Source organism: Pyrus communis, chromosome 7, assembly GCF_041283825.1.
Source record: "Pyrus communis isolate YQ-2024b chromosome 7, ASM4128382v1, whole genome shotgun sequence".
Taxonomy (NCBI): Eukaryota; Viridiplantae; Streptophyta; class Magnoliopsida; order Rosales; family Rosaceae; genus Pyrus; species Pyrus communis.
In genome coordinates, this window is record NC_142571.1 from 23,481,477 (window position 1) to 23,501,726 (window position 20,250).

The following is a 20,250-nucleotide window of genomic DNA, read 5'->3' on the forward strand; positions in this document are numbered from 1 at the left end:
ACCTCTTTCTACACTCAAATTAAAATATGAAATGTCTTTATTACCCTATTACATAATTATCAAGTACAAAATAAAATTAACAAGCAAAATAAGATTTATCTATAAATCCATACCCAATAATGAAACCCTAACCATCACGTAATTTTTCTCCTTCGTTCTACTATGACAAAAATCCTAAGACGCTCTCATAGAGAAAAACAAGCTCTTTTATCGAATAAACGTTAATTTTGAAGTTTTGGATCCTCTAACTAAGACATGAATCGGTTTATGCAAGAGTTGAATTATTGGTTTATATGTCATATACTAACGTTATGATTGATGCGGGCTGTAAAGTTTCTCAAGTCTTTTCATGTTCATTTTGGACACTATTTACCAAGTCTTCTACTTAATTTATATAACATAATCATGACATTCTGCTTTCTTTTATTGAATAACAACAGCTACATACTTTGTTTCATTGTTTTGGCATTCTTCCCAACTATTTTCATTTGATTCTTCAATTCACCACCATTCTAACTCTCTTCATTAGACCACCACTTTCACTCTCTTCATTGCGCCACCTTCTTTTGGTTAACTTTCTTTACATGTTCTTCTAAAATTGAAAAAGCAGATAAAAAAATTATATATATATATTAGCGTTTAAATTTTCCAATTTTCGTTTGTCCCTTGATTTAAATTCTATCATTTCACCTTTGTCTTAGTTTTACTTTGCAATTTTATTCCCCAAAGAACATTACTTATTACAAGAAAAGGGAAAAAAGAAACCAAAGACTTCATGTCATTTCACCTATAACCTATATATGCTTATAGGTTATAACTTATAAAAGTCTTTATATCATCCAAAACATAAAAAAATAAAAATAAAAACTCAAATTCATATGCAACATACATCGTCACGCAAGGCAACCAGAGATTATCGAGCAACGATGTAGAGGATGATGAAGACTCCATCAAAAACAACTGTTGGAAGGAGAGAACGTCAAAGGAGATAATGCTTTGATTTTGATTTTTTACTTTATTTTTTAAATGGGTGTAAAGATAAGTTAACACATATATTGAATTGGGGTTGTAAGGGTAGTTTAGGTTGAAAGATTGGGTTTGAAGAGATATTGATTGTTTAATTGAAAATAATATGGGTGTAAAGAGTAAATTAGGTGTACAAAGAGATTATATGAGTTTAAATAAAAGTTTCCTATTTAATTAGAATCTTGAAATTCATAATGTATTTAATTAGGATTTTAAAATATTTTATTTTATTTTATTTTATTTTTTGAATATCCGGGTGTATTCAATTAGGATTTTAAATAACATATGTATTTAATTATGAATTTGTTTTAAAGAATTTCAAAAAGTAGAGGAATATGAGGGAATTTGAGAGATTTCATAGTGTATTTTAAGCAATCACAAATCTTACCTCTCCCCTAAGATTTTGAGAGAAATGAATAAAAAATTAACACGAAATCTCTACAATCGATTAAACTTTGTCAAAATCTATTAAAATATTTCAAAATCTCAATTGATTACACCCCTAATGAAAATCTGAAACTTTTGTTCTAACAATTGAAAACATGACACACTCCTTTTTATCTCTCAAACACTCCTTTCAATATTTGATCGTCGAGTCGAATAAATTAAGGGCGTGTTTACACACTTGTAATCGGAATGAAAATAAGGAATTCGATTCCGATTACAAATAACTCTTGTGTTTACTACAATTTAGAGGAATCAACAGTTTGTGGGACCCACACGAAAAATGGACTTCAATTCCTGAAATTGGAAGAATTAGACTCCTTCCATAGGTGAGGTATTTGGATTCCAGGATGGTGAGGGAATCGGGAATGCATTTCTTCTTTCCTATTATGCCCTCTTATCAAGAGGCTTCGCAGATGCTTCGACAGACGCTTCGACATCGTCGACACAGCCAGCTCATCCTCGTGTAATGTTGGTTTGACAATCGGGACCTTGAAGTTCGGGGCCAAATTGCTTGTGCCGTTGGCGATGTTGATGCTCGTCTGATCATTGGCTCCAATTGCTTTCCGAAATATTTTCTGCAGGGTGGGAACTAGGAGGATGCATAGGCTAGGTTCTTAAAATGTTAATTTTTTTTCTGCGGGGTGGGAACTGGGAAGATGAATTTGGCTAGGTTCTTAAAATAGTATTTTCTTCTGCGGGATGGGAACTGGGAAAATGATCTGGGAGAGTGGTGTTGGAGGATTGGGGTATGGCGATGCTGAGGAAGAGAAGTGAATGAGGGCATTTTAAAATAACTAATGAAAATGTGATTAAAAATAAATATAGATGAAATAAAAATAAAAATAAAGAACTAAAGGGGCATTTTAGTAATGAAAATGTGATTAAAAATAACTAATGAAAATGTGATTAAAAATATTTGATTTGAGACAAGGACATTTTAGTAATCATATTAGTTTATATTCCAATTTTGGTGAATTAGTAAATAGCTTTATGAAATTGTATTCCGATTCTGGACAGTTTTAGTAAACAATTTCAGTAGGAATCTAATTCTTATTCCACCTCATTTCAATTCCTCCTCGATCCAATTCCTCCTCAATTCAATTCCTCTCAATTTGATTACGGATTAGTAAACGTGCTATAAGAAAGATCAAAAGACATAAATGTATAGAAGGTAAAAATAAATATGTGAATAGCATCACTCTTCTATTATGTTTCGAACAAATATTGAATAAATAAAATATCCAATATACGATTAAAATTTTTTGTGCATACTAAAAACTCCTATCAAGTATCAAATTTGAGTCCTTTTTTAATTAATAGATAACATCTATGTAGCGTATAACTTCTCTCTCTTTTTTCTTTTTTTTTTTTAATAGTAACTTGAGTATATTCTTTGGAAATTCTCTTGATAGTTACAATATTCGTGGATTGTAGGAAGAATTGGAGTGCATAGACCTCATCCGCATGTGACAGGTTTTAAGAGCAACTCTACCCTCTAACATAATTATTGCTTAAGCTATTAAGCAAATGTAATTTTTGTTCAAGCTATTTAGGAGTGGAGATACACTCGACAATTACTGTTCACTAAGACAGTAATTGTCTTTGCTCAATAGCTTGGCAATAATTACCTAGTAGGGTGGAATTACTCTAAATAATCACTCAAAACGTTTATTGTTACATGTGTAATTGTGTAGTAAAATACAATGATTTAATTAAGTAAATTGCGAAAGACACAATGGTATGCGTGTCAACAATTTTCTTCCCACCATTGTATATTAATGATTAGGGAAAAGAATTACCCATCAGCCAAGAATGCACTTAGATCGTATATTACAAATTGCATCAACGCATAGAGTATGTGATGAAACAAACAAAGTATGCATACTCAGGATTAAGAATGATACTCATACCTTATATAATCACATTAGTAAGAGCTCGTTTTGATATGCTTTTAAAATGACTAAAAACACTTTTAGAGAAAATGTTTTTGGTTCCAAAAACACTTAAATTGTTTTATGCAATCAGACAAGAATGCACTTAGATCGTGTATTACAAATTGCATCAACATATAGAGTATGTGATGAAACAAATAAAGTATGCATACTCAGGATTAAGAATGATACTCATACCTATATAATCGCATTAGTAAGAGCTCATTCTGATGTGTTTTTAAAATAACTAAAAGCGCTTTTAGAGAAAAAGTTATTTGGTTCCAAAAGCACTTAAAGTGTTTTATGCAAAAAACACCAGTTATGTGCTTTTTCAGAATTTACTTATATTTTTACTAAAAATTGGTTTTAAAAATATTTTCACCAAAAACGCTTTTAGTTATTTTAAGAGTAAATCCAAACAAACATTAAGTCAACATGCCTAGTTGCAACCAATCACACAATAAGCAAAACATATACGATTACGCAAAAGTTTAATACTTGTACTTAGAAATTCTCTCTCGTAATTTTTTTTTTACAACAAATGAGCGGTTGAAATTTAACTAAATGCGTTATAATTTAACGGTGAAGTTTGCTCAAGTTATGCGGCTAATAATAGAGGCTAGAAAAGAATCCCAGGCTTAATTATTTAACGGCCCAAAACTTCACGATCCAACTTCACAGCACCAGCCCAGATAATAGTACCGGGAAACTGCAGGCCAGCAGTGGAGCCCGCCTTCACCCCCACCCATCATTCCGAGAGCAACTTTCCTCTCTCTCTCTCTCTCTCTCTCCTCCTCTTTCTCTCATGAAGCAAGGCATCGAAGAGAGCTGAGAATTCAAAAAATGCAGGGAAAGCTCTCTCTCTCTCTCTCTCTCCCCCCCAATCAAAACCCTCTCCCTCTGAAACCCTAAAAAACAGAAGAACAAGATGGACGACTACACGAGGGAGATGATGGACCTCAAGACTCTCGTCACTCGCACCCTCGAGAAGAAGGGCGTACTCGCCAAGATCCGGGTACAATTTCAAATTCCCTTTTTGCCCATTTCCCCCTTTATGTTAACGTTCGTCATCTAGATCTCCTTTCTCTGATTCCGCAGCTGATTTTACCCCAAAAACGAGGTTTTTTCCTCGGGTTCATTGCGTAAATTTCCCCCAGCTTTGTTGACTTCGGCTAGGGTTTTGCAATTTCAAAGCTTGTCTGCTTTTTATTTGCTTATCTGTAATTCGAAGCTTCGGATTTTGAGAAATGCGATGCATTTTTTGCATAATTAGGCAGTTATTTGTGAATAATCGAACTTGTTATTTTGGTTTTTGGGTTGTTTTTATGATTAATTCAACTGTTTTGTTTTGGTAGGCTGAGTTGAGAGCAAGTGTGTTTGAGGCAATTGAGGAGGAGGACAAGGTCATCGAGAAAGACGAAGGCTTGCCTCCAGCATTGCTTGGTAGCTGCAACGATCGAGCTAAACAGCTCCACGCTTCTCCTTCGGGTTTGTCTACTAACACAATGCTTATGCTTGTTTAAAACCTTTTGTTCATCAGCTAAATTTCACTTTGACATGCTTTGTTATAGGAAGGTTGCTTACAGCACTGATATGCGAGTACTTAGACTGGGCTCAACTAAACCACACGCTAAAAGTTTATCAGCCCGAGTGTAATTTGGTAATCATGTAAACTTTTAGTGCAGAAAGTGTCAGGTGTTTTCAGTAAGTTTTGAACTAATGTGTTGGCTATCTGATGCTAATGAATGTTGCATTTATGTTTGCTGAATCGCAGCAAAAGGATTCTTGGAAAGCTGAGTTGAAGGACTTTAGTAGCAAGAATGGATATGATCTTAACCGAAACGGAGATAGTGGTCCTTTGCTTTTGGATGTGCTTGAAGGATTTTTGAAATTTGAGGTTTGGTATTATTTTCAAGTTAAAACACAAAATTTTCATGTTCATTTCAGAATCTGCATTAGGACGGTTGTTTTTCATGGCAATATTTTATTGGCTTCAAGGTACATTTACCCGATTGTTATGTCTTATCACATAATTAAGGCTTATTTTTCTGGACATAGTACAGATTAATTAAGATTGCATGATTTGTTCTCTGGTATATGTGTGGGCACTTTTCCTCTTTTTCTTTAAACCTATTGGTCAGTTATAGGATGGGATTAATATACAGTTTAGAGGTTCAACTGACGTAGGGAAAAAGTTCTCTGGCTAGAAGAGATAGGGGATGATATGATTCTGGATTGATAATGAAGGAAAAATACAAATTTCTTTAGCTTATGTTTTGTTTGTAATTATTCCTTTGGTGGATTGCTTACCACTAGATTGTTTTACTACAGAATCTATCTCAATCAAGGGGTACTGGAAGGAGGCTAACGACTTCAGAAACAGAATCCCTGTCCAATTTAGATTCTCGCAATATGAGAAGACCTTCTTCATCATCTGTTGCTGGTGGGCTACCTCCACTAGGAAGGTGCTGATCTACCTTACCGCCCCAATATTACGTGTTTGATTTTCCCCTTTTATTTTGTCCTTCAGCTCGTAATTGATGTTAGTTTGTTGGTGTGCTTATGCTAGGCCTGGTGCATCTTCCCAGTCATCTGGTGAGTGACAAAGCTATTTCTTGTGTCTTCCCTTTACATGATTCCTTTTGTTTCTCTTTATCTGATACATTCTAGCATATTCAGATCGAAGAGGTGGGTCATCCATGTCTGGCTACAGGAAAGATGACTACAGCTATAGATACGACATTGATGAAAGTCCAGAGGATGTCATTCGAGCTTCAAGTGCGATGGAAAACCTCCAGTTGGATAGAAAAGCTCGCAATCTAACAACATCTTGGCGGTATGTTCTCAGCCCCTTTTTGTTATATCCACGTTAAACTAAGACTAGTTGACCATAACAAAAAACAAGGCTAGTATAAGCTTTCTTTCCAAAGAAAAAGAGTGATGAGAAATGGTAGAGAGATGGATTTTCAATGATGCTGAAAATCAAAGTAGGGCTATTTGCCATGTGTTCTGTTTCTTAGGTGGTTTAATCCAAATGTAAGAATCGATGGTTACATTTTCCATGAGATCATATTGTTTAGACCGGCCAGTAAATGCACAGCATTTACCAGTGAATGACGTGCTGATCCACCTTTGTCATGTATAAATGAAGGATGTGAAATTTTGAAACCTTGTGATTAAGGTTCGTTTTAAGTTGCCATCGAGTAGCATTTGTATTCAAAAGAGTTAGGAATCACATTTCTTGTGCATGCATTATTCTCTTAGCTTTGTTTGCTTGATCTGGCTACAGGCACGCAGGAGATGGAATTAGTGAGGATGACGGCAGGGCTGACCAGATGTAGCTGCACGATGACAACCTTTGTATAACTGCACGTGTATTTGATTTTGTACTTTTCACCCGCAAATGATAGGCGTGTTATGTAAGATTATACCCTATTCCGATTTGATTTAGTGCTTTGTTCGAGTGCTGATTGATTGTAATTCCATTTTCACCCTTTCTTGAAATATAAATTAGTAACTGCTTCATGCTTGCAGTTTTCATTATAATTAAGGGTATGAAATTTCATGTAATTCATAAGGTTGATCCATTGAGGGACTTGTTCTGAGATTAGCTGGAGCCAAACTCAATGAAGCATTAGAGCATCCCCAATGGAGATTGTATACTCCATGAGGCTACTACATTTCAAGCTTTAGTGTGAGAAATTTCATCCCCAATGAGCCGGAAAATGGAGTTAAATTTATCACTAGGGCTAGCAACTTCCTTTCTTGGACAGCATTGGGCTACATCTAGCCTAAAAAAAAAAATGGGTCCCACAAAAAGGTAGTAACCCATGTGAGCAAAGTTAAATCACTTTTTCTCCACTTGCAAACTTGTATTCTCCCTTTATTCTTTTTACTTTTTCTTGTAATTTGGCTTATTAATGATTGTTTTAAATTGATTTAACGTTCATAGGCATTTGTGGGTGAAATTTTCAAATAATTTTTTTCAAAATTATATGATACTAATTTAGACAAATACAAGATAATATTCTCATTGCCCATGAAGCTTTCCACTATGTAAAGATGAAGAAAAAAAAGTAAAGCTTGTGAGCTTGGTCTAAGTTTGACATGAATAAAGATTATGATCGGGTTGAACCACTATGACAAGGATGGGCTTTGATGATCGTTGGATACGGTTGGTCATGTTGTGTGTCACAACATTTTCTTTCTTCGTAGTGATCAATGGAAAGCCGAGGCCATATTTCTATACTACTAGAGGATTGAGGCAAGGGGACCTTTGTTCTCCTTATCTCTTCCTTCTAGTTGGCGAAGTTTTATCCCAAATTATTTTTGTGCCACTAATGATCATTTTTTTGGGGGGGGGGGGGGGGGGGTGGGGGGTATAAAAATCTGTAGAGGAGGGCCCATTTTGTCACATCTTTTATTTGTTGACGACTCTCTTTTCTTCATAAGATTTACTGAGACGAATTGCAGTAGATTGATAACAATTTTTGCGGAATATTGCCTAGCATTTGGACATAGCATAAATTATCATTTATTTACTTAAGCCCAAATACTCCATTCCCATTAGCAAATCAAGTTTGCACAATTCTGAAAATCCCTGCCTCTACAGACCAAGGCAAGTATTTAGGTCTACCATCAATATGGGGAAAGTCTAAACGTGATGCTCTCGTCTACGTCAAAGATCAAATCTTGAACAAGATTCAAGGATAGAAAGCAAGTTCACTCACTATGGCAGGTAGGGAGGTCCTCCTGAAGTCAGTAGCTTTAGCGGTTCCTACGTATCCTATGACTTGCTTCAAGTTTCCCACTTCCACTTGCAATTCTATCAATGGGGATCCTGGGAGATTTTGATGGGGTGAGTATGAGAAAGGAAATCGTATTTATTGGAAAAGCTAGAAGTATCTTTGTGGCACCAAGGAGGGGAAATGGGGTTTAGGGACCTTTAATACTTTAGCATCTATCTTCTTGCAAAACAATGCTGGAGAATGATGGAAAATCCAGATGCATTTTGGGTTCGTGTTCTTAAGGCTAAGTACTTTCCAAGGTGTGATTTCCTAAAAGCTACAAGAGGAGCTTGCCCTTCTTGGGCTTGGTCTAGTTTACTTGAAGGCAGAAGAATTATTCTCGAAAGAGCTAAATGGCATGTAGGGAATGATGAATCGATCAAAATCTGGCAAGATAATTGGCTTCTTACCTTGGAATGTACCAACCCTCTACCTCTACAAGTAATTCTTGGGCCAATTCCTACTTTGGTGGCCTCTTTGATTGATGTGAACACTGCTACTTGGAGACTGGACTCAATTTCTAATATTTTGTCTTCATATGACATTGCTCTTATCAAATCTATCCCACTGTACAATACTCATGATCATGATTATCTTTTCTGGCCTTGGAACAATGATGGTGTTTATACGGTAAAGAGTTTCTATGACTACCAATGCATCCTCTTCTTACTTGATTCATAAAGAGGTCTGGAAGATTTTGTGGGGATAAAGGAAGTTCCTAAAGTTCTCAACTTTATTTGGCGTGCTTTAAACAATGCTCTTCCTAGCATATTTAATCTTTTTCGCAGGCATCTACATGTGAATCCAATTTGCCCTTTCTACAAGGATGAATTTGCCCTTTTGCAGTACAAAGATCTCTTTCTTGGCAAGCTCCTCAATGGCCTCTTATTAAAATTAATGTCGATGGTGCATGGAATCGAGCTACATGTGAAGCCCGTGCAGGGATTATTGCACGTGATCACAATGGTACTTTTTAAGGTGGTGCTTCTTTACACTCACATCGATTCACGTTCGATGCCGCTGAAGCAGAGGCAGTTCTTGAGGGTCTGAAATTTGTCAAAGCCAAATGTTTCAACCATATCATCATTGAGATTGATTATTCCAAGGTCATCGATTGCTTGCTAAAACCAAACCTTTGCAACCAATGGTGTCTATATTGAATTATCGATGAAATTCGTCGGGCAGCGGCTTCCTTTGCTTTTGTTTAGTGGAACTGGGTTCCAAGAACGGCCAACCAAGCAGCTCATGTGGCTGCATCTTTAACCGATTTGAGGGTGAGCAATCTCTCATAGGCAACTTTGCCCCCTCCCTTATTGGTTATGGTGCTATCTTGGGATGGGCTTCCATGTCCTTCGCCAACTTTTGATTGATGTTAGATAGTGGTATCACTATTAGCGTCTTCCTCTTTTGTTTCTGTTGACCCTAAAAATTACAAAGCCTACGTGGCACGCAGGCTGAGTAACTAATAAGCTAACTACGTCATTCGGTTGAATGTGGGGCATGCCAACTCGTCAGCCGAGCTTGGCTGAGGAGTAAAATTTGTTGATGTTGCGTTGAGTGCGTTGCTGACTTCCTTATCTTGCGACTGCGGCCAAGGAAGGAACAAATCTCGGCCTTTGGATTCTCGAGCCTAAAGACAAGGCTGCTAGTTCTGCGAAGTTCACAAATCGTCGACGCCAGATTTGGTCACAGTGATTATATTCGTGAGAGTATAAGCACGTCGAATCGACACCAGACTGTACGAACACAAGTATTCAAAGGTGATGTATGTCTTAATGGTGAATGTGGTTCGGCCGTCAGAATGCCGAACTCTGAAACTCACTTGTGAGTATCCAATCATAAAATCACTCGGCGTTCAATGCGCCGAATGTCGTAACTCGTAACATCTTACTTCGTCGAGAAGGCTAATAAGATGATCTCTGCCAATAAGGATTCGGAAACCCTTCTCGACCGAGACTTGGATAGGTAACTAGTCGGCCTCGACACAGTGCTGTTTATCCAAACTGAAGGTGCTCCTCGGTCGGCTGATTCTACGGCGACAATGCTGTTTATCTAAACTGAAGGTGTTCGCCGGTTGCCTTCACGATGCTGTTTATCCAAACTGAAGGTGTGTCGACAGGAAAAAGAAAATAAAAAATCTCAAGATGTTTAAGAGGTTTTGCGCAGAGCAATTGTGTGTTGAATTGAAGGTCCTTGAATTGTTGTATGATGTCTTGTATTCATAGCACCAAATCTTTCTTGAGACCGAGTTAAAATCATATCTGGATTGGGACTTCTTGTTCCGTTCTAACTCTGCTTCGACCAACCCTACCCCCATTAGGACTTTGAACTCACCCCTTTTTGAGGCTTTATTCATTGTTGGTCGAGAATCCTAATTGCATTAGGACTTCCTCAATCCCTTTGCTTATCTGAACTACTCATTTTTGTGATAGGACTTGATCATCCTTGCTAAATGGTCCGGGATCACCAGACGGCCCATAGTATTTTTGAAACAGCTTTGGGCCGAGCATAAACCTACACTTGGCCCAACAATATTATTTTGAGCCCAAACAGTTTCACCTGAGTAGTGTTCAGTAGTGTTTGTTTGATTGTCTAGGTTGTATTCCGCTGTTGCCTAGTTTGTATCGACTACACTCTCTCTTTTATTATGGGTTTTGCCTTTGGGCTATAATAGCCTTTATTGTACTTGCTACCCCTCTTCGGGTCTTTAATGAAGTTTTCATTTGACCATAAAAAATTTTACCAATTGGTGCTAGGTAAATTGTTGTGTTGTACTTGAAAATCAAATTATTTTAGAGGGCGAAGTGGGGGTTGTATGTTTCAACGGATGAGATTGAGATAATAAAATCTAATCTACTGAACGGTTTATAAGTGATGAAATCTAATTTTGTCACGATTTGAACTTTTTTAGGTTGAAAGGTTCATAAAAAGAAATTTAAGATAACATGTCAAAAATTAACTTAACAAAAGTTAACACAATTTTTTTTTTTTTTATGCATAATCAAATTATTATATAAATAAATATATATAGCCTCATATAAAGCTCGAAAGAAATAGCCCCTCATTGGGAGAGATTTTTTTATAAAGCCCAAAGATTCTTCAAAGTTTTAAAATGGGCTATATCCACCGTTTTTCTAGCTCCATATAAAGCCTCTCGCTGGGATACTCTTATATATCTCTTTAGTAATTAAAGTTGTTATCTTGAAAGTTTGGGTCCAAATAATTGAGTAATTTTATTTTTCGTACAACACTATATTTTATTATGGTTGTGTTTGTGTTTGGTATGCTAAAAGGAATTCATGATAAATTATTTTTCATGTCTTTTTTCTAGGGAATGCAAATGCAAAAGTTCTTTCTCATGTTTGGTAACATTGGAATAATAGGTAGGAAATTACTGCAGTTCTAAATTAATTAGAATTGTGATTGTTTAAATCTTAGTAGATTGTATTTAATATTATGTTCTAAATCTTTCTTGTTGGACTTTGTATTCCTTATAGGACAAAGAAGTTTGCTATATTTTCAATAAATAAAGGCACAAAGTTGTGAGGATTACACCACAAAAATTTCCCAATTCTCCTCTCTTTTCTCCTTGTGTCGCATCTACCCTATTCCCTCATTGTTTTTTATTGTTTGTCAAACGATAGATTTGTTAAATTAGATGTTTGATTAGGGAATCGACGAGATTCGAACCAACGTTGTGGTACAAGGGCAACAATAAAAATATCCTTTTTTTTTTTGGAAATAAAATTGGCATTTTCAATTGTTAATGAATAAATTTGTCATAAAAAAAAGATAGCAATCAACGCATTTTATGGTTTTCCATGGGGAAGGAAACTGAATACCAAGGTGTGGAAGGATTCTCCATCCCACTATTTTTCCATGACATAGGAAATCATTTCTCGCGTACAAGTGAATGAGTAAATATCACCCAAATGATATTAATTGGAAATAATTTTGTAATTTTTTATTATTACTTTGATGACATATCATAATTATTTAGGGAAGTGTTATTGACACTCCAAAAATCTCATTTTACACTCCTCACAAGTTTATTTTTCTTTCCTCTTATAAAAAGTTTGAAGTGTAGAATGAGATTTTTGGAGTGCTAATAACAATTCCCATTATTTAAACAAAAAAAGTCATCTCCAAATACTTAAAAAAAGGGTTGAGGGCAATGGCTAACTATGTTTTACGCACTCTGGGTTTGATCTGGTTTTTTGGATGGATCGTGAAATTTTAATTTTCTGACATCACAAACAAAAGAAACAAGAAAAGGGCCGTGATGATGATCTTATGTTCATTTTTGCTTTGCTGATGATCGTAAGCTATGTCCTCCATCACGACATCGAATGATATCAAATCTCAGGGACATGGTCTAATCATGAGTTTAGCATTGTATGATGATGTCGAATCTCAAGTTATGCTTACCTAGTTGCATGATACATCAAAAAGAGAAAACGAAAAGCAGAGTTTAAAGGGCAATGAAGAAGCTTGCTGGTGTAGCCTTGTCGATGCTTTTTCGCCTTTTCTTTGCTATAATTGAACGTAGAAAGTATGAGAAAGCATCTTTTGGAGATTTTGAAATTGTATTTAAAGAGAAGTATGCACAAGTATAACAAATTTTCTTTCATGGTATATACCAAAGTGTTCCATAAAATCATTGATTTAAATCTTGTACATAGGGATCAAATGAACTTTGTAGCAATTAGATCTTGCATAACATACGTACCACTATATAAGGCGTAACATTGTAGTCAATTCCTAAGTGTAATTGATTTAAAAAAAAATTAGTTGAAATCAAAACCCAAAGGACATTTAGAGTCTGTTTGGTACTCTTCTTGAATCCAACCTTTTAAACTCAAAAACAATTTTCAAGTTTTAGGCTTTAAAAACTTGTTTGGTAGAACTATTTTAAAAAACTGAACTCAAGACCAGCTCAAAAATAGTCTATTCTCTAAAAACATAAAAAGTGACTTTTTAGAGTTTTTAAACTTAAACTCACTCATTTCTTTTCTTTTCCTCCTCCCCTCTCATTCCAAATATATCTCTCTTTTCTTCTTTCTCTCCCCCTTCTCGTTTTTTTAGGAAAAATTAGAATCCCCTACACTTTTCTAATACTATTTAGATTAAACATTGGTTCTATTTTAAAATTTGATTAGAACGCCTAAACAATAGCCATGTCAGCATTTTTATATTTATTTAGATTACATGTAATTATTGTGTTTTTTTTAATTTAAAATGTTAATTATTAAATTCCATATATATCCTTTTAGGTTGATATATTTTTGTACATGACCTTTTTTTTAGGAAGCCAATTTCTTCTCTCACGTTTGAGCCGTATGGTTTCTTCTCCCACATTAGAATTATGTGATCCTCAATTTTGAATTTTGAATGGACTTATCCATTTCAATTAGTGGTTATTTTCACTATTTTATATTGATATCATGTGAGATAACTAGACGTATTCTCTATTTTCGAAGGCTTGAGGCTGGTACGTTCAAATAATATATTTAAACGTACCAAGAAGATATATAAAGTAACGTACCAAATATGTTTTTTTAAATAAATATAAACGTACCAAAATAATATATGAACGTACCAAATACGTACCAAGAATAAAGTAACGTACCAAATATGTACCAAGGAGAAATATATGTTTAATCAAGAGGAAATATATGTACCAAATAAGTTTTTTTTTTTAATAAATAAATATAAACGTACCAAATACATACAAAAAAAAAAAACAAACATACCAAATATGTACCAAGAAGATATATTAAGTAACGTATCAAATATGTACCAAGAAGAAATCTACGTTTCATGTGTAATTTGAAATTTTTTTTGACACACCCCAACCGAAATCAAGGCATGCAGGCCGTCACGTGAGGGTGACGTAACCATGTGCACAGTGCGGAAGCTAAGAATAATAATAAAAGTACGAACAAATAAAAATCAAACTACACACAAAGTAGTTAACATACATGAGCAAGCGTAAGTGTGAAAAACAATATTCAGAGCACAGAAAACCTAGTGCAGTCCATAGGAACAAACACTACTAAACACACCCAGAGGGGGTCCTACACTGGAGATAATCTGTCAGATATGCCGTGAATTCCTCGAGAGCCACCAAAAGAGCAATCCAAACTAGAACATAGAGGGGCGCAAAACAGAAAGTGTGAGTGGGCAAAAACAAAGTTTTTCAAAATCATTTCATTATCAAACGTTCTAACCCCTCGCCGTAAAACCTGTATAGTTTCCCAGAAAATAGAATATACACATATATAGAATACATGCTCAGAAATATGCCATGTCGAATGCCTCTACATAAACTGTAAGTAACCCAGGTAATGTCAATCAATGCAATGTAATATGTTAGCCGGAGTCACCTAGCGTGACCTGTACGGCTGAATTTAGAGCTCAAATCTCTAACTCACTAACTATACCTGCACACGAGTCGGAACCACCTAAAGTGGTCTGTACGACATGACTGGGTGTAAATAAATACGTGAAGACTGGTGAATAATCGCGGGTCACCTACGAGTCGGAACCACCTAAAGTGGTCTGTATGACAGGACTGTGCACCTAACTTGGATCCAAGATGAGCGTGTGGTGCGGGAGGTGAACATCACGTGAAGGACTGTGCCCTACTCTGGGCGGGAGCACTAACATCGAGGGTGCATGTTATAAGCTCTCTATGTATCTCACATAACTACTAATTAAAATCATAAACCATAACTTACTTAGCACTTACCTATGAGTCTGCAGCACCAAATATACATATATGCAACTACTAATGCATAAATAGATTGGCAAACACTATGCATGGCATTTAAAACATATAAATATTTCATTTCATTTTCTGGGAAAAACCACAGTATATAGGTATATATGGAAAACCAAAAGCCCACTCACTGGTATGTGGAAGGGTCGTAACCCCCTTGCCTCGAGTGACTGCACTCGTCATCGGGATAGGTCTTACCTATATGCGAAACAACTATAAAAACGTTAATTTAAAGCACATAATCAAAATTAGGTGATAACTTCTCATACAATGCTCAAATGGGGTGTATGAATACACCAACGTGATCTACTCAACCTCACGAACATCCCCATATTTTTAAAATAATTTTCTGACGTCACACGCGCCCCCACGCGTCGGCCAAGGCACGGCCAGACGCACTGGCCACGCGCAGGCACGTGCCTGACACACGGACGGAACCCCTAACGGCGTAGGGAATATTCCGTCCAACAGTAAGCATATTCCGTTAAAACTAACCTGACGCCGTTAAGAATATTCCGTTAACTTAACGGAATAATCCCCTGTCTTCTCCGGTGAGTCTCGCCATAGCCGCCGCCATCTGCGTTGTCGGAAACTGGGAAAATTTTCAAAACTTCATATCTTCTTCATTTCTCAACCAAATTCAATGAAATTGGTACCAAAATGAAGCTTACAACAAGTAGAACAAAACCTTACCACTTTGGAGACCTAAAACCAATGGAATCTCGCCGGAAAAACCCACGATATTTCGGCCAAACCCGCAACTCACTGAAACTGAGCTTCCAGACGTCCAAAACGCTTCAACTTTCTTCCCCGAGCTTCGTGAGGACTTCCTAAAGCTCCTTGTGACCTTAAAAACTCCTAAAAACTTCATGATCACGCGTGCATGAACAGTGCACAGAATTGGAATTCCCTGGTTCTCGGGTTTTCGAGGGTTTCACGCCTAACAAATGGTATGGATGAGTTCCTGAGCTTGCTAAGAGTCTAAAACCCACCTTCAAACCTTTGATCCGTGCGTGGAAGATTGAAGTTGAAGTTCGTCCGTACACCTTGTAAAGAAAATGGAAGAAGTTCAAAAGAGAAGAGAGAAAGCAAGGGAGTGTAGTATGGGTGTGTGTGTGTGTGTCCTGTAGAGTCAACCCCCAAAAATAACAAAACAACACCCCACAACACCAAATAACGTCCAAGGGCATTTTAGTCTTTTCACACCTACGGTACAAATAATTCGGGACGGGCTGTCACACTTTTTATTAAAATTGAATACTACAATATTTATCTACAATATTTTAGGAGTTTTGAGATATTATCTAAGAAAATTAAAAGGTATATTAAATATAATGGCAAGTCGCATTCATGGGTATTTTGAAAGACATTTTATTGGAATTAAATTCTACAATATTTATCTACAAGATTTTAGGAGTTTTGATGTATTATCTAGGAATTAAAAGGTATATTTATATAATGACAAGTTGGGTAATTTAAATTATAAAAAATGCTACTTCTAACTCATGTGGCACCTAAATTGTAGGAAAACGCTTAATCAAAACTCTAAAAGGCATAAATGTTTAATCTCAAAATTTGAAAACCTAGGCGTCTATATCAAAACCCTCATTTTTTTTATTACCTTTTTCATCTCTTCTCCAATCCGCTCTCTTCATTCTCTCGGTTCTTTCTCTCACTATCTTCCTCTCTACCTCCTCCGATCCTCTCACTTCTTTCTCTTTCCTCTAATCATCTCTTACTTTCTTTTATTCTCTCATCTTTCTCTCTCGACCCCCTTTTTTTGGATCTCTTTGTCCAGTTTAAGTTATAAGAGTTAAAATTTTTAAATCTCATATCAAACAAGTTTTTGAGTCTTAAAGAAAACTATTTTCAAGAAAAAAAATTTAAGAAATGTTTTGAGAAATTATAAAAATTTTCAAATAAGATACCAAACAAATCCTTAGATGTTGATTAAGAAAAATACTCGGTCCCTTTGTACATAAGCACATGTTATTTCATTTATGATTTTAACATCTGTTTTAAAACGTTTCTCAATATAATTTATTTTAAAAAAAAATGCCAACAAATTCCAACAGAAAACAGAACATGTTTCACATGCGTACTTTTTTGACATTCGCAATCGCGGAGCACACTAGATTTTTTTGCATGTGTCGTGGCGCATTTCTAAGCGACAAAAACCGCCAAAAGTAGGTAAAAATCACAACGTAATTAATCCACCTTCTCACTCTCCCTCTCCCCCTCCGCAAACTACCTAAGCCTCTCTCTCCTCCCTCTCTCCCTCTCTCTCTGCAACTCAAAAGAAAAAAGACTTTTTGGTCCGTCCCATGGCGGTTCTGAACCGCGTTCTGAGATCACGACGACCGGGAAGCTTCTTCTCACTCCGGAGCTTCCGCTCCTCGTCTTTTCTAAATTCCGAAACGGACCTCAAAGCGTCTGCCTCCGTCATCCCAAAGCCCCTTCCCCTGCATCGCGACGTCAACGACAGGAATGTCCAGTGGGTCTTCCTCGGCTGCCCCGGCGTCGGAAAAGGCACCTACGCCTCCCGCCTCTGCCACCTCCTCGGCGTCCCTCACATCGCCACCGGCGATCTCGTCCGCGACGAGCTCGCTGCCTCCGGCCCCTTGGCTCTTCAGGTCCCTTCCAGTTGCCCTTAGGGTATTTGCAATTTCTGTAAATTTAATTCGTTCAAAACCTAACAAAATTATGCGAAATTGCAGCTTGCGGAGGTTGTGAATCAGGGGAAATTGGTTTCGGATGAGATCATAATAAACTTGTTGTCCAAGCGTCTTGAGGCTAGTGCAGCTAAGGGTGAAACTGGCTTCATTCTTGACGGTTTTCCGAGGACGATTCGACAGGCGGTAATACATCTTCCTTTTTATCAAAATTTTGAATAGGGAAGCATGAATTTGCTTGATATGTGGACATATTGATCACGTAGGTGTAGATAACAAAATGTAGTAGCCAGAATTGAAGATTTAGTTGAGATTAGTAGAGTTGAAATGTGAAAGTAAATTTGTGGTGTCTGAAAAATGATTGCTTGTTTATACTGCCATCCAAATTCCTGCATAGCTAAATTACTATTTCCATCTTGCTTCTTTTCGTGTCAAAAGTTATTGCTTTTTTACGAATTTAATGTTTGTCTCGACCGAAATCTGAATTCGGCTGGTTGGTTCAAGTCTTAAACAAGGTTGTCTTTTGTATTATAACTTGCCCTTTAAGTTTTGATTATTTTGCAGGAAATTTTGGAGGGAGTGACAGACATTGACTTGGTTGTCAACCTAAAGCTTCGTGAAGAGGCTTTGCTTGCGAAGTGTCTTGGAAGGAGGATTTGTAGTGAGTGTGGAGGAAATTACAATGTTGCCTCCATTCACATTAAGGCCGAGGATGGGAACCCTGGCATGTACATGGCTCCACTTCTTCCCCCTCCACAATGTGCATTAAAGCTGATCACGAGATCCGATGACACTGAAGAAGTTGTTAAGGAGCGACTTCGTATATACAATGATATGGTATTGTTTCAGCATCTTGGGAATGCTCTTTTACATTCTTGTTAAGTATTCAAGCATTAAACTTATCAGTGTTTAAGATTAAAAATGTTTAAGATTAAGAATTGTTTTTGTTATTAGTCCTTTAATTTTAGATATAGCAACAATAATATTCAGTTTTGGTTCGGTTACTAATCTGTGGATCACATATTATCTTCTTCTTGCAGAGTCAACCCGTGGAGGAGTTCTACCGAAGTCAGGGAAAATTGTTAGAGTTTGATCTTCCTGGAGGGATTCCCGAATCCTGGCCAAAGCTACTTCAGGCTTTGAATCTGGAAGACCCTGAAGACAAATGGTCTGCAGCAGCATGATTCATAAATCCTGTACTATATACACTAGACAAAGTTTTCATTAGGTAAGCTATATCATTCTTTGCAATGTCATGGAAGCAGATGCATATAATTTGCAATTGAAGGGGAAAACTTTGGTGTGCAATAAAAAGCAGGTATGGTATTATTCGTTCGCAAAGTTGAGCATTTGTAATATTCAGTCATGTTCTTTGTGTGACTGATGCTTTAGATTGTAGTGATTATCTTTCGTGGGAAGTAAATTTTTCATTGCACCACAAGTTTGCCATGTTTTAATGAAATTGTATCGTTTAACCAAATGTAAATATGGAATTATGTACACAAACCATAGGAGGAGACAAACATGAAAAAGTTTCCATTTGTTTTCTTGTCATCTTTTTTCCTTTTCATGCATCTGCTCTTGGGTTCTTGTTGAGAACATTCTTCTAAACTGTCAAAGACTCGGTTTACCGATATCGATGTCTTCACGGTCAGGTTTAAAGTTAGAGTTCCCTCTCCCCCCCTCCCCCTCGTTGCAATTTGCTTGGGTCAGAGTGATACTTCTCATTCCAGCGTCGGAAGAGGTTTAAAGTTAGAGTGCCCTCTCCCCCCTCAAACGAGGGACAAAAGGGAATGGACTTGTTGCATTATGTGGGTTATAACCATGTAAAGAATAAAATGTTGGATCGGACGAGGGTTAGCGTCGTTCGGAATCCAATCTGGTGGTGGTTGATGCTGATGCTTAAAGTTTTGTTTCTGTATTTGTCAATAGAAGATAGATTTATCGACTTGTAAACCATCTGAGGTATATTAATCAACTTTGCACCTTGAAAATATGTGTGTTTTTACAAAAAAATTTCTCCAAACATGTGCAAGAAATTACACCGAGGGCGAGCCTTAGTGCGATGGAAATGTTGCTCTTTTGTGACCAAAAAGTCACAGGTTTGATTCATAGAAACAACTTCTTTGCAAAGCAAAAATAAGGTTGTGTACGATAAATGTCCTTCCCTCGACCCTCGCAATGCGAGGGTCTTGTCGACTTGTCCTCGCCCCATATGTGCAAGAAATTACCTCATGATATTTGAAGAAGCTATACCCTAGAACAATGTTTGTCAAGCCAATTGATTAACTAGGAAAAATTTAACAAAACTCCTTGGAATTTTACACTTGTCCAAACACCCATGTGAACTAAAATTTGTACAATCAACTACCCAAATCTCAAGTCGTGTGACAACTTGGCACTGCGTCCACTTTCATTCAAGTATATGGCAAATAGTGGCAAATTGTTTAAGTATGGGTGTTTTTAAGAACATTCTAATCAGTATTAAAAACTTTTATGATATTTCTTGAAGAAATGTAAATGAAATGTCAATCCTAATTTGAAAACATATTGAAGAAACAGTTTTATGAAATCAATATCATTTTTATTTCGATTCTAGAAAGTTT

The 20,250-nt window shown here is 36.5% G+C and overlaps 2 protein-coding genes across 3 annotated transcripts; both read left to right on the plus strand.

Moving 5' to 3' along the window:
- Window positions 1-4,191: 4,191 nt before the first annotated feature.
- LOC137734977 (protein TONNEAU 1a-like) lies at window positions 4,192-6,950 on the plus strand. The gene is made up of 8 exons (XM_068474323.2): window positions 4,192-4,419; window positions 4,760-4,892; window positions 4,976-5,064; window positions 5,179-5,301; window positions 5,736-5,869; window positions 5,974-5,999; window positions 6,084-6,240; window positions 6,694-6,950. Exons 1-8 carry the CDS (start codon window positions 4,333-4,335, stop codon window positions 6,743-6,745), a joined length of 801 nt encoding a protein of 266 aa, XP_068330424.1. The 5' UTR covers window positions 4,192-4,332; the 3' UTR covers window positions 6,746-6,950.
- A 10,228-nt stretch (window positions 6,951-17,178) lies between these two features.
- Window positions 17,179-19,640, plus strand: LOC137735220 (putative adenylate kinase 6, chloroplastic). 2 transcript variants are annotated; one of them, XR_011068621.2, is made up of 5 exons: window positions 17,185-17,605; window positions 17,690-17,830; window positions 18,209-18,481; window positions 18,685-18,962; window positions 19,300-19,640. XR_011068621.2 is itself a non-coding variant. In XM_068474630.2 (4 exons), the coding sequence occupies exons 1-4, from the start codon at window positions 17,297-17,299 to the stop codon at window positions 18,826-18,828; spliced, it is 867 nt and encodes a 288-aa protein (XP_068330731.1). In that variant the 5' UTR covers window positions 17,179-17,296; the 3' UTR covers window positions 18,829-19,198. The 2 variants fall into 2 exon arrangements, 1 of the variants encoding a protein (XP_068330731.1); XM_068474630.2 differs by lacking the exon at window positions 19,300-19,640 and having other exon boundaries at window positions 17,179-17,605; window positions 18,685-19,198.
- Window positions 19,641-20,250: the final 610 nt, after the last annotated feature.

What these genes read in the sequence shown, in the direction of transcription:
- LOC137735220 (XM_068474630.2), top strand. Translation starts at nt 17,297, where the DNA reads ATGGCGGTTCTGAACCGCGTTCTGAGATCACGACGACCGGGAAGCTTC. An exon ending in CCGGCCCCTTGGCTCTTCAG is followed by an intron (nt 17,606 to 17,689) that starts GTCCCTTCCAGT and finishes GCGAAATTGCAG; the next exon opens with CTTGCGGAGGTTGTGAATCA. An exon ending in TTCGTATATACAATGATATG is followed by an intron (nt 18,482 to 18,684) that starts GTATTGTTTCAG and finishes TTCTTCTTGCAG; the next exon opens with AGTCAACCCGTGGAGGAGTT.
- LOC137734977 (XM_068474323.2), top strand. Translation starts at nt 4,333, where the DNA reads ATGGACGACTACACGAGGGAGATGATGGACCTCAAGACTCTCGTCACT. An exon ending in GCGTACTCGCCAAGATCCGG is followed by an intron (nt 4,420 to 4,759) that starts GTACAATTTCAA and finishes TTGTTTTGGTAG; the next exon opens with GCTGAGTTGAGAGCAAGTGT. An exon ending in GCTCCACGCTTCTCCTTCGG is followed by an intron (nt 4,893 to 4,975) that starts GTTTGTCTACTA and finishes GCTTTGTTATAG; the next exon opens with GAAGGTTGCTTACAGCACTG.